Raw genomic sequence first — 18,931 nt, 5'->3', positions numbered from 1 at the left:
ATACAGATTCAAAAAGGCAGGAGCCTATGTCAATTCCGTCAGACATCCCACCTATCAATCCACCAGAATACCAAATGGAGGACTGTGCACCTAAGTGGAAAGAAATAGAGCAAGCTGTGAAAAAAGCAAGGGCTTCATCATCTCCAGGGCCTAATGGAGTTCCGTACAGAGTGTACAAGAGTGCTTCAGGAGTTCTACGAATTCTGTGGAAATTGATGAAAGTGGCATGGGAAAAACAGGTTGTACCAAGAGCATGGTGCCGAGCAGGTGGAGTCTTTATACCTAAAGAAAAAGATTCTACAAGCATCAGTCAGTTTCCCATTTCCCTATTAAAACGTAGAAGGCAAGATTTTCTTCAGCATTATTGCTCAGAGATTGTCAGCTTACCTATTAAAGAACTGCTTCATTGACACTTCAATACAAAAAGCGGGCATTCCAGGTTTCCCAGGTTGCTTAGAACACATCAATGTGATCTGGCAACAAATTCAATCAGCTAAAAAGGAGAGGAAGGAGCTCCATGTGACATTCCTGGATTTGGCTAATGCATATGGTTCAGTGCCACATGAACTACTTTGGGCAGCATTTGATTTTTTCAGTGTACCGATGACAATAACAAATTTAGTGAAAGCCTATTTTGGAGATTTGCAATTCAGTTTTTCAACTTCAGAATTCAGCACTACATGGCAATGCCTAGAGGTGGGAATAATGGCAGGATGCACCATTTCTCCACTGGCTTTTACCATGGCAATGGAAGTAATCATTAGGGCATCAAAATGGGTAGTAGGAGGAGAGCGCTTGGCTTCTGGAATGTGACTACCACCAATTTGAGCATACATGGATGACATGACAACCATGACTACAACAGTAGCCTGCACTAATCGATTATTGGGCAAATTAACCAATAACATTGAATGGGCACGAATGCAATTCAACCCCACTAAATCAAGGAGCATCTCTATAATTAAAAGGCAAAGTAGCAGATAAAACATTCTTCATTAATGGTGAGGCAATACCAACAGTGTCTGAGAAGCCAGTGAAGAGTCTTGGGAGATGGTACGACGGGGATCTAAAGGACACAGTTCGTGTGGGAGAAGTTAGACAACAAGCAGTGGAAGGGTTGAAGAGCATAGACAGCTGCGCTCTACCAGGTAAACTAAAACTCTGGTGCTTTCAGTTTGGTCTACTGCCGAGGTTGCTGTGGCCACTGACTGTGTACGAGGTTTCTTTGACAACAGTAGAGAAGCTGGAAGCTTTAATCAGTTCATACATCAGGAAATGGTTGGGAGTTCCACGCTGCCTCAGCAGAGTGGGACTTTATGGTAAAGGAATACTGCAGCTACCAGTCTCTGCTCTAACCGAGGAGTTTAAGTGCGCCAAGGTCAGACTGGAAATGACATTAGTAGAGTCACGCGATAAATGCGTAAGGGAGGCAGCACCTGTGTTGAAAACTGGAAGAAAGTGGGCGGCAAAGAAAGCTGTGGAAGATGCAAAGGCTGCCCTTCGAATTGGTGATATCATGGGGCAAGTTCAGCATGGAAGAGGGGGTCTTGGTTTCAGTTCAGCTCCTCCTACATGGCACAAGGCAGCCCCAGCTCAAAGGAGGAAGCTGGTAGTCAACGAGGTGCAAAAGCAGGAGGAGGGGATGAGGTGTATAAAGGCCATTTCCCAGGCCAAGCAGGGAGAATGGATGAGATGGGAGAGTGTGGAACAACGCAAGATTGGCTGGGAAGACCTATGGTCAATGGAACAAAGCAGGATCAGTTTCCTCATCAGGTCAACATATGATGTTCTCCCATCACCACAGAACCTAAACCTCTGGGTAGGAGAGGATCCCTCATGTCCTTTGTGTTCATCACCTGCAACATTAAGGCACATTTTGACAGGATGTAAGGTGGCTCTTTAGCCAAGGACGGTTTACTTGGCGCCATGACCAGGTGCTGCGATGTTTGGCCTTAGCATTGGAAGACAAGCGTAACATGACCAATAAGTTGTCACCTGTTCCATCAAAACATTACACACAAAAGACAACATTCCTCCGCCCAGGAGAGCAACCACCAAGAAAAGGTGTTAAAACCAATCCTCGCCCAGGACAACTGGAAGCTGCTAGAGACTGGAAAATGCTGGCAGATGTTGGTCAACGGCTTATTTTTCCACCTGAGATTGCCACCACTAACCTTCGACCAGATATTGTCTTGTGGTCTGGATCAGCACACCTTGTTCACCTGGTAGAGTTAACAGTGCCATGGGAGGATGCTGTAGATGAGGCGTATGAGGGGAAGAAACTGCGGTATGCTCAACTAGCCACTGAAGCGGAACAGCGAGGATGGAGAGTTCGGGTTTACCCAGTGGAAGTGGGTTGTCGAGGATTTGTGGCACACTCTACAACCCGGTTTCTCAGAGACGTCGGATTCAGTGGCCAAGAGTTGCATCGCACAGTGAAGAACTTATCTGAAGCAGCAGAGAGGAGCAGCAACTGGCTGTGGTTGAGACGGAAAGATTCTGGCTGGGGATCTCAAGCACAATAGAAAGAAAGAAACGCTGATGAACAGGTAAGTAAGCTGGGCTGAGTTGAGTGGGGGACGGAGGGGGGTGATGCTGGGACGCCAGAATCACCGTCGAGCTCTCTTGAGGTGTCGTGGGCTAGTCGACGAAACACTGAGGATGGAAGGTGCCCACTTGAAAACCCCAGAGATGTACCCTACTTAGCTCAATCCAGACGGTTGTCATGCTGATGCGCTGGGGAGGCCGCACTGTGGTTGATCCCCGGAGCCAGCATCGCAGCCGTTGTGTGTGCTGATGCGCCAGGGAGGCAAAATAAGCTGATCCCTGGGAGCCAGCATTACACTTCAGCCATTAACACCAGACAGAAGGATATCTACATCATCATATGGAAGGAGACACATATGGATCACATTAGTTTACTGTAAAGCTACATCTTAGTTGGTGCTTATCTTGGCGAGAGCCGAGTTCAAATCAGCATGAAGTTTTAACATCTACTCTCATGTAATGGAAATCTTAACAGAAAAAAACCCAGAATCAAAACAAATGTAATCCTTACTCCTACCGCACTCTCTAAGCATCACCTCCAGTTATTCCTAAACTCTGTACTCTCTAAAAAATACAAGGAACAAACTTTGGGACCAATTGATCGCCAATGTAAGTACAGACCTTAAAGCAGTAACTTTAATGGCTGGTTTCACACACCCCGATTATTGCTAATCTTGGACTAATTTGTGTTATTTTAGGTTAATTAGTGCAAGATTAGTTTAGATTAATAACAAAAACATTAAGGTCCATAACATTAACAGCACAAATGTGTTTTGTCAGTTTGCAGTCGCTCAACGTTGTGCAGTAAATTCCTTTAGGGGACACTCTCACCTATCCAATGGGTCTTTCAAGATTCTGGCCATATCAAGAACTGCCCCTGACTTGGGTGTCCATGTGCTAACAAAAGACGTCTTTGTGATCAGCTTATTGAGTTCTTCAGGGTTGTTTTTGAGGTTTGTTTCCTTTATATAGCTGAATGGAGAAAAAAAGCAAGAAACCTGTGGTTAAAAATAAAACCAATAAAGAAAAATCACTTGAATGTTCTTTCTAACCTGCAGTCATCTACAGGGGTAATTGGTAACAAACTATAGATTCACTGTACAAACTTTTTTTTTTTTTTTAACAAATTGCTGAGCCTTACAAAATGCTTGAAGGCAGCGTGAAAGAAGAGTCATCTTGACATATTCTTTTTGTTTCTAAGACTCCCTTTTGTATGTTATTTTCTGATTCAGTGATTACACCCTGGTGACTTTTGAAAGATTAGATGTTTAGCAGTATACTTAAGCTCAGAAGCTTAAAGCACCCTTGTGGTCTCAATAGAGCTCCAGGATTCATGTCTAACTTTCATCTGGTACATCTGAGCATAACCATTAACCTGTGCCAATGCAAAACTCTGTCCTTCTTGGATGTAAGAAATCCACATTATGCAAAGTGAATCAAAAACAGCAAGAACAATACATTAGATAACTTTAAACTCTAGATAGATAGATAGATAACAGTGTATCTTTAACATGACTACCTGTCTGATGGGTGTGCTTCTACGAAATAACCTGCAAATGGACAGTAAACTTTGGGCTGCAAGTCTTTCACCAGCTGGGATTTGTAGTTGAGCAGCTTCTTTCTTTCTGTTTTTATGAAGTCAGCCTTCCATTTCTCTGTGAATACATGTAATTAAATGTAACAGGAAGATATAATGCTGTTTCTTGGTCGAAAGCTTCATTAGATCTCATTCTACAAGTAATTTTAAGGCATGCATGACTATTGCTGTGTTTAAGTTTAAAACAAAGAATGACAAATTGAATGCAAATGTCACCAAACATCTCCAGGGCGAGCCTGCTTTGATGTAGTGCATACTTGTCTATTTTACATGCTCTTTAAATGTATACAATATGAAAATAAAACGAGGTACAATTCCAAGAGTAGTTTTGTTCCGTGAGGAAATCATGGTAAAAATCTCCCTGTTGTGACGTATGCAAAACCACAGAACACCATACCTGTGTATTTACCACCACTGAACGTCATGGGGAATCCTGAAGCACCGCCTGCAAAATCGCTCATCATGACATCAACATTTTTGGGTAGTACGCCTCCATTTGGACGGGTGCAATCCACAGTATTTAGAATCTTGTGACCTAGTAGCAAAACAATTATGATATACATATTGGACTCGAGTCGTGACTCGGACTCGAATGGTAGGGACTCAGACCCTACCTATAATCAACCTATAGGTTTGAGGACCCGACTATAAGTCTGATTTATTTATTTATTTATTTATTTATTTATAATATATAATTATTTATAATATATAAATATATTATATAATATAAATATAATTTTGGGGGTGTATAGATTAGCAATAAATAAGTATTATTCAAGCAACTTGCGAGATTTAAGAAGGCAACAGTGCAAATCTCTGATGAAATGGATGGCTAGATGCTACATGTTTTTTTTAATGCATATAAATGTTTGTTTTTACCTTTATATTCCACAATAATGCAAGTGTCTATTTCCGGATGTATCCCATCCATTAGTATCATAAACCTTAAGTTGGCATCCACCTAGAATAGGAACAGGGATGGGCTTGTTTTTCAAACTGATCATCTGCACATATATTAATGTATACAACACATAGGGACAATCTTGGGAGAATCTTGTTGTACTACTTTGTACTCTGCACTTCTGCAGCACATAGAGACAAAGGCACATCTACAGATTTTGAGAAAACATTTCTTCTGTGATTGTGACCCTTTGCATTCTTTTTTGATTTCCTGCCATTGATATCAGTAACACATTTCAGGTTTTAGCACCATGAAAACATAGGTTGCTGTGTCCTCCCAGTAGGGTGAATTAACTTCATACAACAAATCCATGCAAAGTTCCATGAAAAACCATTTAATAGTTCAGCCAATCAGAACTGGTTTTAGCCACACCCACCTCTGGTCTGACCCCAGACTTGGTCCTCAGCAGACCATGAGTACACACTTTGCATTATAAAAATCTACAAACATGGATTTGACAGGATTGGCAGTATAAGGGTTAATCAGAATTGAGAGTTTCGGGGGGTTAGTAACATACCTCTTGCCAGATTCCAAAAGGGACCACATTAATGTTGGTTAATTTCACTCCACTTCTGTCTAGGTACCAAAATACCGGCCTTGAGGTATCTCCAACATATATTGGTATGTTGGGTTGTTTCTCTGCAATTTTCTTTAATGTTGGATAACTGAAAGAATAATACAAACAAATCAACTATACTTGGTGTAACATGTACTAACCTTACAGTTATAGTTTCTTATCACTAGTTATATTTTCTGATTATCATAAAATGGTGTAGCTTACCACCTGTACTATTTGGTGTTGTTTCTAATTTGTGTAGCAGGTGAGTACATCACCAAAAAGTGAATGTTGTTGATAGCCATCTTTGCATTAGATGTAATTAAACGTACCTGAGGTGGTCAGAGTGCATGTGGCTTATATATATCAAATCAGCACTGCAGATGGTTTCCAGCCAGTCTGAAGGAGGCTCATGGAGCAGCCACCAGCCTCGTGCAAAAGCAGGGCCTGTCAGCCATGGATCAAACACCATTGTTTTAGACCCCAGGTCAAGCTTCATGCACGCATGAGTCATGTAGGTTATCTGAAAGACATCAATCATAATCATGATTAAAGCAATTGGCCTGCTGCAGTTCAGTCTACGCTTAAGCCTCTGTAAACTTGTTGAATTACTTCAATTAACAAAGTGTTTGGTAAATCCCACTGTAAAAAATGCATAGGTTTACAAAAAAAAAACAAAAAAAACCCTACAAATTCTAGGCACAACTCACTTTCGCTTTCCTGTAGCAATTTTGCATTAGCACTGTACACGTGGGTGAGAGCTTGATCATGGCGTGGATAAGCGGTTAGGGCGGATATGTGACAGATTACTCTATTTTGTTTCTTACGTCCACCTTTTAGGACATTTTATTTGCACTTTCAGTGAATTATCAAACAAAATGAAAACATAAATAAATGTAAAAATAAAATCAGACACGTGAAATGTTCCCTTCTTGTACTGGACAGAGCGATCTTTAGCAGAAATATTTGTCTTTTTTGTTGAAGACATTTAAGAAACCCTGCAGCTCTATACAGTGTGTTCAATCATTTACTCGAAGCAAACTGAATAAGCTGCCAGGTTCATAAATTCAGTGTAACTGGTAGTGAGTCAAGAAAACAAACATTTGCTGCATTTATTTTTTAAGTGATACAAATATGTATGTTTACACTATTCTTTCAGAAATGGGCTTTTTCATGGGGAACTATATTGTAGACAATGGATACATTTCACAGAAATTGTGAAGTCTGTAATAACTGTAAAACAAATAGTCATGAATGTATAGGTATGTACCACATAGAAAGCTTATTTTTACTTCTCTTTCACGTTTTCACATAGTTTATTAGGAACCAAGTATTTTTAACAAAGGGTCTGTGTTTTGCCGCATTTTCTCATAGCAAACAGGATGTACAACTAACCGTGTGTTCATGTATGCTACCTATATAAAAAACATGCATCACTGAGATCATGATAGTGCTATCAAAACTAAATTTGGAGTCAGCAGCAGAGAGTCAATTTTTTGGAATTCACTCATTCTCCATTTTCATAAAGTGAAATGTGACAAGATGTTTTCATAAAGTGAAACAATGTTTTGGGAGCAGAGATTCTGACAAATGATTTATTTATTAGGACTGGCCTTGTGTCATTTTTTCCTCTTAAAAATGTATTTGCCAGTGGACTATCGATGCAATATAAAAAGGTACAAATTTTCAGTACAGCTGGATCTTCAATTGATTGTTAATGTCAGTCAGAAGGTGGGAGGAACAGGGGAGACTAAGCAGAGGATTCACAGAGAGAAAGTCATGGAAAGAACAGAGCTGTGAGAGAGAGCCAGTTGTGGCACCACTCTCCCGTGAGGGGGCTGTGGAGGGCTAGGCAATAATTTGAGGGGGCTACACTCCACTTTGTGTGGGCACGTATAGTGTCAATGTTTCGATATGTCTCGCAAAACTTCAGTATTAGGATGGTGGAATCTAATGCAGATTAAGTGCCTGTTATTATTATTATCATCATCATCATCAATAAGAATAATAACTATTATTATTAACAAATGCCTTTATCCAACACAATTTACAAGGGTTACAGTACAGTATAAAGTAAGTGCTGTTGTAACAGGAGCGAGGCTGGGTGTAAACCGGCAAACCCCATGCACCTCAGACGAGTGTCTAAACCACAATGCAAAACAACTGTGCTCATTTGCATTGCCTGTTACACTGTAATAAAATAATCAGTCAAAGTGGACAAACAACTAACAGGGCAGCAGTGTGGAGTAGTGGTTAGGGCTCTGGACTCTTGACCGGAGGGTTGTGGATTAAAAAAAAAAAAAGAAAAAAAAGAATGTGATATATGTATAATGTGATATCTTGTAACAATTCATAGTTGCCCTGGATAAGGGCGTCTGCTAAGAAATAAATAATTTATGGGGTATATTTAAATGTTTAAGCAAGGGGTAGAACTTAAAATAATTAGAAACTTTAAAGAACATTGATTGTTAACAACTGAAAGAAACTAATGTTTAAAAGTAAACCAATAATAGTTTATATATAAACTAGTAGGAACTTTTGAACATACTGAAATGGAATCAGCACAAGAGTTTGTGAGCTAGCATTTCCTGTTGGGAATGTTTAATAGCAACGCAGTTCCCCCTTCAGCACGAAAGCGAGCAGCTTGTTGTCAGTGCTCACACAGCAAGCGCCCAGTCCTGAGTTCATGCTGAATGTCTGTACTGTATTGTTGCTCCCCGATTAAAGTGAATATCTGGAATGGTTTTTGTTAAAACCCACATGAAGTCTCTGAAAAGTCTTACACAACTTTAAGTCACGTCGATAATTCAGAAATTTGAGATATCCCTTTAAAATTTTTCGGTGGCAGGGGCTACAAGGGTGGCTGAAGTAAAATTTAGGGTGGCTTCAACCCCCCCAAGCCAACCCCCACCCCCACACGCCGCTGTCCCTGGAGACAGCTCTTCCGAAGAGAAAAATAGGACCTAGCTTCAGCCTCCCGATTACAGTTTAAAGATCAAACTTCATACAATCCCCCACAAAGTGTTACTGAACCCCCTGCAGTGTTTACATGAAACTTTCACCCGGAATGTTCTTCATGCTCCCTCCTGCAACAGTGCTGGTGCTCTGATTGAACTGAGTGATGTATTGGGGGGGGCAAAAGAAAAACCTGCATTGTTGCAGGAGGGAGCGCGATCTGGATACACTGATCCTTAGAAAACAAGCAGTGCTTACAAAAGGTACCACGAAATGTTCCTGTTACTATTTTTAAAGTAACAGAAATGCCTATTCACTGCCAAACATGTGTAATAACTGCAGTATAGGATACTGACCTTAAGGTTAGGGTTTCAGTGTAGGGAGAAGATTATTCATTGTTTTATTAACAATAATGTGATAGCCAAATCAGAGTGCACTGTCCTGACAGGAACATTTCGTGGTACCTTTGTAAGCACTGCAGAAAACAATTTTCAGAGGAAATGTTGAGAAACATGTTGCCTAGTTGATTTATGCTGGGTGATGTTTGATTTAAAAATTACAAAAGAGTCGGCAATTTGTTTAAAAATATAATGGTGGGATGCAAACAACTGGACACACTGAGGGTGTGGGTGTTTTCTGCGTCCGCTGCCTGCATGGTTACCATGTATCTTTAAACTACACTTACCAGCACCTCTCCAGGTTCCAGTTCTTCAGGTGTTCTCGGGTCGGCTTGCCAAGGGTCAGGTGGGTTGAGCTCCAGCAGCTGCAGCCCTCCGTTTTCATCAGGTTCAAGGACTACACCAGACAAGTTACGCAGTTAAATTGATTAAATTTAGTTTCGTTAATTTATGTACCAAGGATGAGATTGATTGCCTCATTTTCCAAGGGCATGCACAAAGCTGTTTCACACATTAAGTAAACCAGCTTTAATACACTTCTACTGGTCAAGGTTTGTGGTGTTTTTAGTTATCAGTGTTTTGGTAAGAACAGCTAACGGAGACAACCCATTTGGTCCAAAAAGATTGCTGTGCTGGAGATGAAGGGGTCTTTATTTGAAATCCACTAGTAGTAACCTGAAATTATACTGTATACATCTTATTTTTCAAGATAAGCACTTTGGTGCATGTGATGAGGTTGGTATGTTTTAATCAAACCTTAAAAACTGAATTCTGTTTACAATAAATGCACAGATTGAAGTTTGGAGAATTAAAAAAACGAAACAAAAAAAACACAAAGCTGATTGATCCAACACAGAAACAGTTAACTTAAAAGGTGGAGTATTTATTTTGTATGAATTCACAAGGTTAAACTGAAAGTCCCTTATTCAGCTGGCTTGCTGTCAACCTCCCTCCTACAGTTCTAAATGTATGCATTTAATAAGAAATGTAGAAGGCTACTTTATATTACATATATGCCTTCTCTGGTGAAAGCCCTCTAGTTCCTATTACTTCTTGATTGCAAACGTAATATAGCCTTCTAACTGGCTCAGCTACTTGCTTCTCTGAACACTAAGGGTTGATCTGACCAGCTTATAACGAACCAGGATAAGCCACAGATAGATTTCTTTAGAGCATTTTACAGCACCATGGAATCAACCTGGATTGCATCAACCTTTTTTTTTTTTAGAGGTACACAAGGCATAACCATGGAGAGGTAACTGCTGAAGTGGCTTTGTATATGAGCCTTTTTAATTAGGATTGGACTGGAGCCAGTAACCTCATGGTTCAAAGACAAACAACTTTACCATTCATTTAACAAGCAAGCTCTGTAGTCTCTCTCTCTCACACACGCATCTATATAAATAAATAAAACCACTAGAATACCAAGTTCATCCTGTTGGAAGCAGTCAGGTGGGTTTACATATTTCATTGTGGAGACATTCAACTTCCAGTTATGTTTTGTACAACGCACTGTGCTGTTAAACAGAAAGAGAACATTGTGTAATGTTAATATTAAAGCTTATATCCAGCCACCAAGAACATTACACATGATTATGACATAGCAAAGTGGCTTAAATGGAAGACAGACGTACAGTTTTGAATCACCCTACAGAATGAACACATTTTGCTTCATAAAGTTGAATGAAACTTGCTGAAAAATGAATTACAAACTGCTTTGTAGTTTACCATATACTTAATGAAAAACTGACAATTAAAAACAATGTGACATTTTGAAATAGAACATGAAATACTGTTGTTATGGCTTCCGGTAGCCTTTTGCTATATCATTTTGTAGTTTCTTTATCATTATTATTTATTTCTTAGCAGATGCCCTTGTCCAGGGTGACTTACAATTGTTACAAGATATCGCATCATTTTTACATACAATTACATTATTTTCTTTTACACATTATTTTTACATACAATTACCCATTTATACAGTTGGGTTTTTACTGGAGCAATCTAGGTAAAGTACCTTGCTCAAGGGTACAGCAGCAGTGTCTCCCACCTGGGATTGAACCCACGACCCTCCAGTCAAGAGTCCAGAGCCCTAACCACTACTCCACACTGCTGCCCCAGTGTGTTAATTACACGATGTTAAATAAAATATCTAAATTATACAGCCACACAAAGGCTGTGCAATATGTCTCTACCTTTCATCTAAATCCTCTATGTCTTTAACAAACAGACCACCTTGATGTTTGCACTGGTTTTTGCATGCCCGCATGACATCCATGCTTTTGTAGATAATATAATTTTTGCCATCTTCCTTGTTCCTTAAAAAGTTAATGCCTTCTTTAAGATCTGACACTGCATTGGAATTCAGAGTCAGAAGAGTCTGCGATTGTTGAGACGCCATGTGGAACTACTGCAACAAAAAGACACACATTAGCAGGTTTCTATAAGATGGAAAACTAAAGAGCTCAATATATATCATGTACATAAGTCTGTATGGGTAAAGAACAATAGGTAAAGTCATAAAATGCAAAATGTTACTGAACCGGTTTTTAAATTACATTTGCAGAAACATGATAGCTGCTACGCACTATTATGACAATGCAGAGTGCAAGCCAGGAATGCCCAATAAGGGCAGCTGCAGTAAATATCTGCTTCCCTAGGTACAAGAAGGGAGAACATCCTGTTAGCCATATTAATTCTCAAATCTAACTAAATCTATTAGAACTCAATTGTTTTTCTGTGTGGAAACACTACAAAACTAAGGTGCAGCGGTTTTCTGAAGATCAAACTAAAACAATCCTCCACCAGTTTGTGCAGACATGGTACATCCATCCAAGAATGCTGCTGTTCAGGAGCACACTAGTCGTTTTCCCAGAAAGTAGTTCAAAAAGAGCTCAGCCATATTATTAACTGATTTATTTAGCTGATGCATTTATTCATCATGACTTAAGTGTATAAAAGATAACACTTTAAACAAGTAGTAAGTTGAACATTAATAATTTAAGTCCAAAGGGTGATAATGAAATCCTTCATAAACTGGGGAAGGAAATGTTGCCCTTATTTTGTTTACAACACAGGAAGGTATGGGTACACAAATTTGCTTTCCAAGGTAATTCCAAATCCACCTTACCCACTGCCTGTAGGCTGTGTAACGATAGCGCCTGTAACAGAATGATAAATTATTTTAAAAATACCTGGCTTTAAACGTGCCGACTTCTAAAACACAAACCAATCTCAATTAACCAGAGACTGCGTCATGCGTTTCAATTACAAGTGCATTGTACTATTTGAATTGCAATTGGGATAGAGAGCAAGGAACAAGTTGGAGCAATGAGGCTGTCAGTAGTTGCCACTTTATTTCTGTGTGCAATCCTTAGAGTGACAATACATTTTCATTGAACACAATCTGGTTAATTGAGTTTGCAAAATACATTACATGATCATTTTGTAAACAGTTGTCGGGAACTTGATATTGGGACTTTAAGAGTCGGTAGGTTTAAAGTCAAGAAGTGTTTTGTAATTTTTATTAGTAATGTTGTTAAGGGTTTATATAAGCTCCTGGTGGAAATATTAAATACTATTACCTTATAACGATTCTCACTTGCTTTAATATGCTTCATTTTTTTTAAAATAGCATTCTGGCTAGTTGTGAATTTCCTCGTTTGCATAATGCCCATGTTCCTGTCTAAACAAAGTATGCTGTTTGTACTGTCTGCACAGACAGGCAAACATCTGGGAACCCTTCTTGCAATGTTACACATGAAATTTCCCCTGTCTCCCTACAACATACACCTTCTTCTACCGTGCAATAGTTGACCTGGACTTTCGTTAGTGCCCTCGCTTTCGACTCGAGACGCATTACTCCCGGCGAGGTCAACTATCACAAGTAGAGCCATCATTGACAGGCATATCCATTTTTGTCATATTTTGTCTGTGATCACAGGCCACAGACTGGCACTAAGACATTTTTTCAAAGAAGATAAAATTACAAACATTACAATAATGTACAATAGACATAAGGATTGGTAAGATGGCATTATATAAAGCAGATAAGACATCTTCAGCAATGAAGATGGAAAAATAAACGTTTCTTTACTCACCATTACGTCAGTGCTACAAACTTTCTGAAGCAGTAAAGTTCGGATAATTGTTTGCAATTCAGGAATACAGGTTTATATTCAAAACATGGTAATGCCATAACTACTATTTACATGTTTTGTATCCTGGTGATGCACACACAATAATTAAAATAAATTCTCTATATAAAAGCGAGTGCCGATATTAGGACCATTTGTCAAGTTTCTGTCAAAAATAGTAATGTAACAAATACTGGAACTTACTTGTTAGTTAAGCAATTAAAATTGAGAAACACAGGAAACCCACATCTTACAAAACCATTTTCTCAGAGTGGTGGTTCAGTAGCAGTTGTTTTGTCCCTGCCTATGCTGTTTTAGGTGACACAAATTTTCAGCAGCACGATAATTGCTGGATGAATCAGCTTTTCTGATAACCATGGTCTTAAATTGCATCATAACTCCTACTATGATACTTTGATACTCCCTTTTCAATCCACTCTTTTCCACATGGTCACTGCAGCTAGTTTTATCAATTTCCATTACTGTATACTGTACTGAATAGGCACTCACACAACAGCATTGACTTGACAAGGCGAGTTGTATTTTTCAAATCGTATCTTCATAAAAAAAAAAAAAAGCCTTATATTTGGGCTAATGTGTGTGTGTGTGTGTGTGTGTGTGTATACACACACATACGTGTGTGTGTGTTCATGGTGGTTTCCTATAAAACCTCAATTATATATTTATTAAAAAAATAAAATAATAAATATTGGATGTGCATTGAAGGTACCGCATCTGACTTCAGCCTGACTCGCTGCTGTCATCATAAGAAAATAAATTCCAACAAATATACATAAATGGCTTACGGTATTTTTTTTCTTTTTAACCATAAAAAGATTGCAAAATACATTTTAAGAGAGTTATATATAGTAAACTGTGGCAAAATATACCCCCGAATAAGAGTAAATTACTAATGGGGTTTAATTTGTATTTTGTTTAATCCGTACCATTCAATTTTTACCCACACGCCAGATAATTGTAACTGAACATTTTATATGTGAAGTGTTATAAGTAAAATGTACATTCTGCATGACAAAATGCACACTTTTAAATGAAGTTTATTAATCATACACAACATACATATATTCCCATTATTTATTTCCATTTGGCTTCTGCTCGCTGGTGGGAGAGCCATCTCCCTCTACGCTAGTAGTTTCCAGAACAGCAAATTATGCTTACATAAAATTCTTAAACTTGTCAACATGTTATGGCAGAGCAGGGCCTGTAAATAATATTGGTTTTGTGGTGTTGGTAAGGAGAGGTGGGTTAATTTCCTGTCTCTGCTAAAATACATGTGAGAATTTGTATAGTATAGAAAGGGGAGAACATCCTGTTTGGTGGAAGAAGTTGGTGAGTATACAGTTTGTCTGTCTCTCTCTCTCTCTCTCTCTCTCTCTGTCCTGATGAAGTTCAGTGAAGGCTCCACCCAACCTAAACAGGTTTGTTTTTGTTTAAACTTTTGTTTTGGCCCTTGAGCCGGTTATTTTGTTCTTGTTTATTGTGTGCAAGACCTGTTTTTATTTAACCTTTTATTTTTGCTCTGTGAGCAGTAGTGTTTTTTTTTGTATTTGTTTGCCGTGCTTAAACTGCAGCTTCCTTGCCTCAGAGTCTCCTTCCCTGCCGAAGGCATCTGGGCCCACAACGCTACCCTGTCACACATGCATTTTTGACAACATTGAAAACTAACTGACTTATACAAACAACAGTTGACTTTAAGAATGTAATAGTAAAAATGACAATTTTAAAATTTATAATAGTTAAGTTGCTGATTTAAAAAAAAAAAAAAAAAAAAGCTCCTCTCCTACCTCCACAATTACTAAGGCATCCTCCAAATATATTAATATTTCCTAATTGGTATAACTGCAATAATTAAAATGGTCAAGTTCAAAATTCCAATTGCATCTAGCTCACTCTGTCTGTATCTCTCACTATATATATATATATATATATATATATATATATATATATATATATATATATATATATATATATATATATATTTATTATTATATTTAAAAATGGGGAGGCGCTGCCTCCCTAGCCTCCCCTGAGAAACCTCCTCTGTATGACATGTTTCAAAGCTCCCCCATGTTCACAGTCCCACCAGTGAAGTTTGACACCTTTCAAACTGTATTATAACAAATACCTTTCTGTACCTTTGTAACCAGCAAGAGTGGAAAATGCAAACAAATATTTACTGTTTCTTCCAGGACACCCAGCAGGTATACAAGCAATTTAAAATAAATATATATATATATATATATATATATATACACACACACACACACACATATATACATAAGAAAAAGAAAACCTAAAAACTAATTTACTTCCATTAAAAAAGAAAATGAAAACCAATTGTCTTGTTTTATAACTATATAGGAGGCTGTGTGGTCCAGTGGTTAAAAAAAGGACTTGTAACCAGGAGGTCCCTGGTTCAAATCCACCCTCAGCCACTGACTCATCGTGTGACCCCTGAGTAAGTCACTTAACCTCCTTGTGCTCCGTCTTTCAGGTGAGGTGTAATTGTAAGTGACTGGTTATTTTAAATTCAAAAGTTGGAAAATGAAAAACGGGTCGATTTTTGTTTTTTTATGAAAAACCGAAATAGAAAAACGAATAGTTTTCTGATTTCCGATTTAGAATGCAAAAACGATTGGCCGGAATGTACACGGACTGTGACTCTGCAGCTGATGCATAGTTCACACACCTTAGTCTCTGCAAGTCGCCTTGGATAAAGCAGTCTGCTAAATAAACAAATACTAATACTAATAATATATTGTTTATTCTATATAAACCATGATGAATGTGCGTATTTATTACTTACACGTACACAAAACAAACAGAAACAAAACAAAAGCCTAACCCGTTCTCGACAGGTGTTAATACTACCTGAATACGAGGCAGGCTGAGCCTGTCCCCTCGTCAAATCATCAAAACAAAATCACAAACCAAAGCCGTAATCCAAATACCTGTTTCAGTGTTCGTTTACCAGCAAATCAATTACAACTCATTTCCTCCGTTCACTCTCCAAATCACCAACCAACACTCACAAAACACAGTTTTTAAATGCTAATCAATTACACTGTTAAAGACAATTGACAAGACATTAAATTGAATAATTAATTAATTTGAACCCCAGCCAACCGACTCCAGTAGCTTCCACATGGCCCTAATGCCCTCATGAATTGTCTCTGCACAATAAGTATTTATTTTAAACGGAACTTTTTTTTACTTTCCCTTATTTAACACACAGTTATTATTTACAAAGTGTATTGTTTAACCCAACTTTAGTTTTAATCTCAAGCACTTTACATTATTTACTTTGTTTACAACCAGTTTGTTTACATTGTCTTTTCCATCTATATATATACACACACACACACAGAAACTGGCATTAACTCAAAATATTAAAATGATTATAAGTTTAGGAGACACTGTTCCTATGTTAATTCACATGTATTTATGTTTTGACTGAAATATTTAAAAAGAACAGTTGTATTTTATTGTGGATGATGGGTTAAATGCAGTATAACTTTGGGTTTGATGTACTGGTGTGAGTATCATGTTTTGCAAGGTGTGTGAATAGATTTGACATGCTCACTTCATTTTGCTAATGTGTAATAAGTTTTGAAAATGCGCTAAGTGTTTTGGTATTTGAGTTAAATGTTTTGGTAATAGTTTTAGGAGTAATCAAAATTGGACTTTAGCAATTGAGAGAAACTGTAATATGCATATCTATATTTTCTTGTATTTCTTATTCAATATTAGACACTTTAACTATTTCATTAGTTACCAGGGCTAGTTTTTTTTTTTTTATGTAACGTGAATTCGTGCTGAAAGAGTTAATAAATATTCCAGATATTTAAGGCGTCGATCTGTATACTGTTCAATTTATAAATATGACTTTGTTAGTGTGGATAGTAAATTTACAAATCAATAAAAAATAAATTGAAAAACAAAAATACCCAAAATATTGTGTGCTGTTGTTAGAAAATACATTTTTCCACAACTGTTATACTATACCACCAAGTCTAATATTAAATTAACTTTTGCCGTAATGTATTCCTCAAACTAAGTAGATAACAGTCACACTTTTGTTTGCAAGTGTTGCATACCATTCAACAGGACATAATACAGTTAAGAAACTTGCAAACAAAAGTGTGACTATTATCTACTTAGTTTGATTTCCATTACACGGAAATCAAACTAAGTAGACTGTTATCTACTTAGTTTGATTTCCGTGTAATGGAAATCAAACTAAGTAGATAACAGTCACACTTTTGTTTGCAAGTGTTGCATACCATTCAACAGGACATAATACAGTTAAGAAACTACATTTATATTTTGTTTCTCTGTTCAATATTGTTAAATTAGAATATAATGACAATTTTACAAAATAGATTTAAAAACAAAGCATGCTTACAGTAAATGCTGTCTTCCTGTTCTGAGATACCTTCTCCAACACTGCACCCACACTGATACCAGAGCATATTTGGTGCAGAATTGCTCCTTTCTCATTGGTTCTTTTGTTTTTAGGTAGTTGTTCTAAAGGATGTTAGTGGGTGTGACCTGTGTCCGAACAGAAAGCTGATTCACAGTTACACAGTTAAGGCTAGGCTGGAAGAGAGCTTGTATCATTGACCTCTGCTGAGCATTTATCTGTTACTAATGTGGTTGTAAAACTTTTGATAAAGTCCCACATAAAAGATTAATTCTCAAACTGAACGCAGTAGGGATTCCAAGGAAATGCATGCGCATGGATTAGGGAGTGGTTAACATGTAGAAAACAGAAAGTACTGATTAGAGGAGAAACCTCAAAATGGAGCGAGGTAATCAGTCGTGTACCTCAGAGATCAGTATTAGGTTCTCTGCTATTCTTAATCTACATTAATGATTTAGATTCTGGTATAGTAAGCAAACTTGTTAAATTTGCAGACGACACAAAGAGTGGCAAACACTGTTGCAGCAGCAAAGGTCATTCAAAATGATCTAGACAGCATTCAGAACTGGGCAGACACATGGCCAATGACATTTAGTAGAGAAAAGTGTATGGTACTGCACGCAGGCAATAAAAATGTGCATTATAAATATCATATGCGAGATACTGAAATTGAAGAAGGAATCTATAAAAAAGACCAAGGAGTTTATGTTGACTCAGAATGTCTTTATCTAGACAATGTGGGGAAGCTATACAAAAGGCCAACAAGATGCTCGGATATATTGTGATAAGTGTTGAATTTAAATCAAGGGAAGTAATGTTAACACTTTACAATGCATTAGTAAGACCTCACCTAGAATATTGTGCTCAGTTCTGGTCACCTCGTTACAAAAAGGATATTACTGCTCTAGAAAGAGTGCACAGAAGAGCAACCAGAATTATCCTGGGTTTAAAAGGCATGTTGTATGCAGACAGGCTAAAAAAATGGAATCTATTCTTGAACAAAGAAGACTACGTGGTGATCTGATTCAAGCATTCAAAATTCTAAAAGGTATTGACAATGTTGACCCAGGGGACTTTTTTGACCTGATAAAAGAAACAAGGACCAGGGGTCACAAATGGAGATTAGATAAAGGGACATTCAGAACAGAAAATAGGAGGCACTTTTTTACACAGAGAATTGTGAGGGTCTGGAACCAACTCCCCAGTAATGTTGTTGAAGCTGACACCCTGGGATCCTTCAAGAAGCTGCATGATGAGATTCTGGGACCAATAAGCTACTAACAACCAAACAAGCAAGATGAGCCGAATGGCCTCCTCTCATCTGTAAACTTTCTAAT

The 18,931-nt window shown here is 37.9% G+C and overlaps 1 protein-coding gene across 3 annotated transcripts in view; it reads right to left on the bottom strand.

Annotated features, from left to right (window-relative positions):
• LOC117406582 (cytidine monophosphate-N-acetylneuraminic acid hydroxylase-like) overlaps window positions 1–13,359 on the bottom strand; it is a 35,392-nt gene extending 22,033 nt beyond the window's left edge. Inside the window, exons 1-11 of one of the 3 annotated variants that reach the window (XM_059028306.1) lie at window positions 13,115–13,359; window positions 12,145–12,175; window positions 11,210–11,424; window positions 10,440–10,531; window positions 9,302–9,411; window positions 5,994–6,184; window positions 5,623–5,770; window positions 5,024–5,105; window positions 4,542–4,679; window positions 4,067–4,202; window positions 3,379–3,519 (exon numbers count right to left, since the gene is read on the bottom strand). In XM_059028306.1, the coding sequence (XP_058884289.1) occupies window positions 3,379–3,519; window positions 4,067–4,202; window positions 4,542–4,679; window positions 5,024–5,105; window positions 5,623–5,770; window positions 5,994–6,184; window positions 9,302–9,411; window positions 10,440–10,531; window positions 11,210–11,415 (1,244 nt within the window). In that variant the 5' untranslated portion in view covers window positions 11,416–11,424; window positions 12,145–12,175; window positions 13,115–13,359. The remainder of the gene's footprint in view (window positions 1–3,378; window positions 3,520–4,066; window positions 4,203–4,541; window positions 4,680–5,023; window positions 5,106–5,622; window positions 5,771–5,993; window positions 6,185–9,301; window positions 9,412–10,439; window positions 10,532–11,209; window positions 11,425–12,144; window positions 12,176–13,114) is intronic. The other 2 variants (XM_059028307.1, XM_059028305.1) reach the window with 2 other exon arrangements.
• Between the last annotated feature and the right edge of the window lie 5,572 nt (window positions 13,360–18,931).

The sequence above is a fragment of the Acipenser ruthenus genome, chromosome 8, assembly GCF_902713425.1.
Source record: "Acipenser ruthenus chromosome 8, fAciRut3.2 maternal haplotype, whole genome shotgun sequence".
Classification (NCBI taxonomy): Eukaryota; Metazoa; Chordata; class Actinopteri; order Acipenseriformes; family Acipenseridae; genus Acipenser; species Acipenser ruthenus.
The sequence above is the reverse complement of the archived record's forward strand: the minus strand, read 5'-3'. Positions and strand labels throughout refer to the sequence as shown.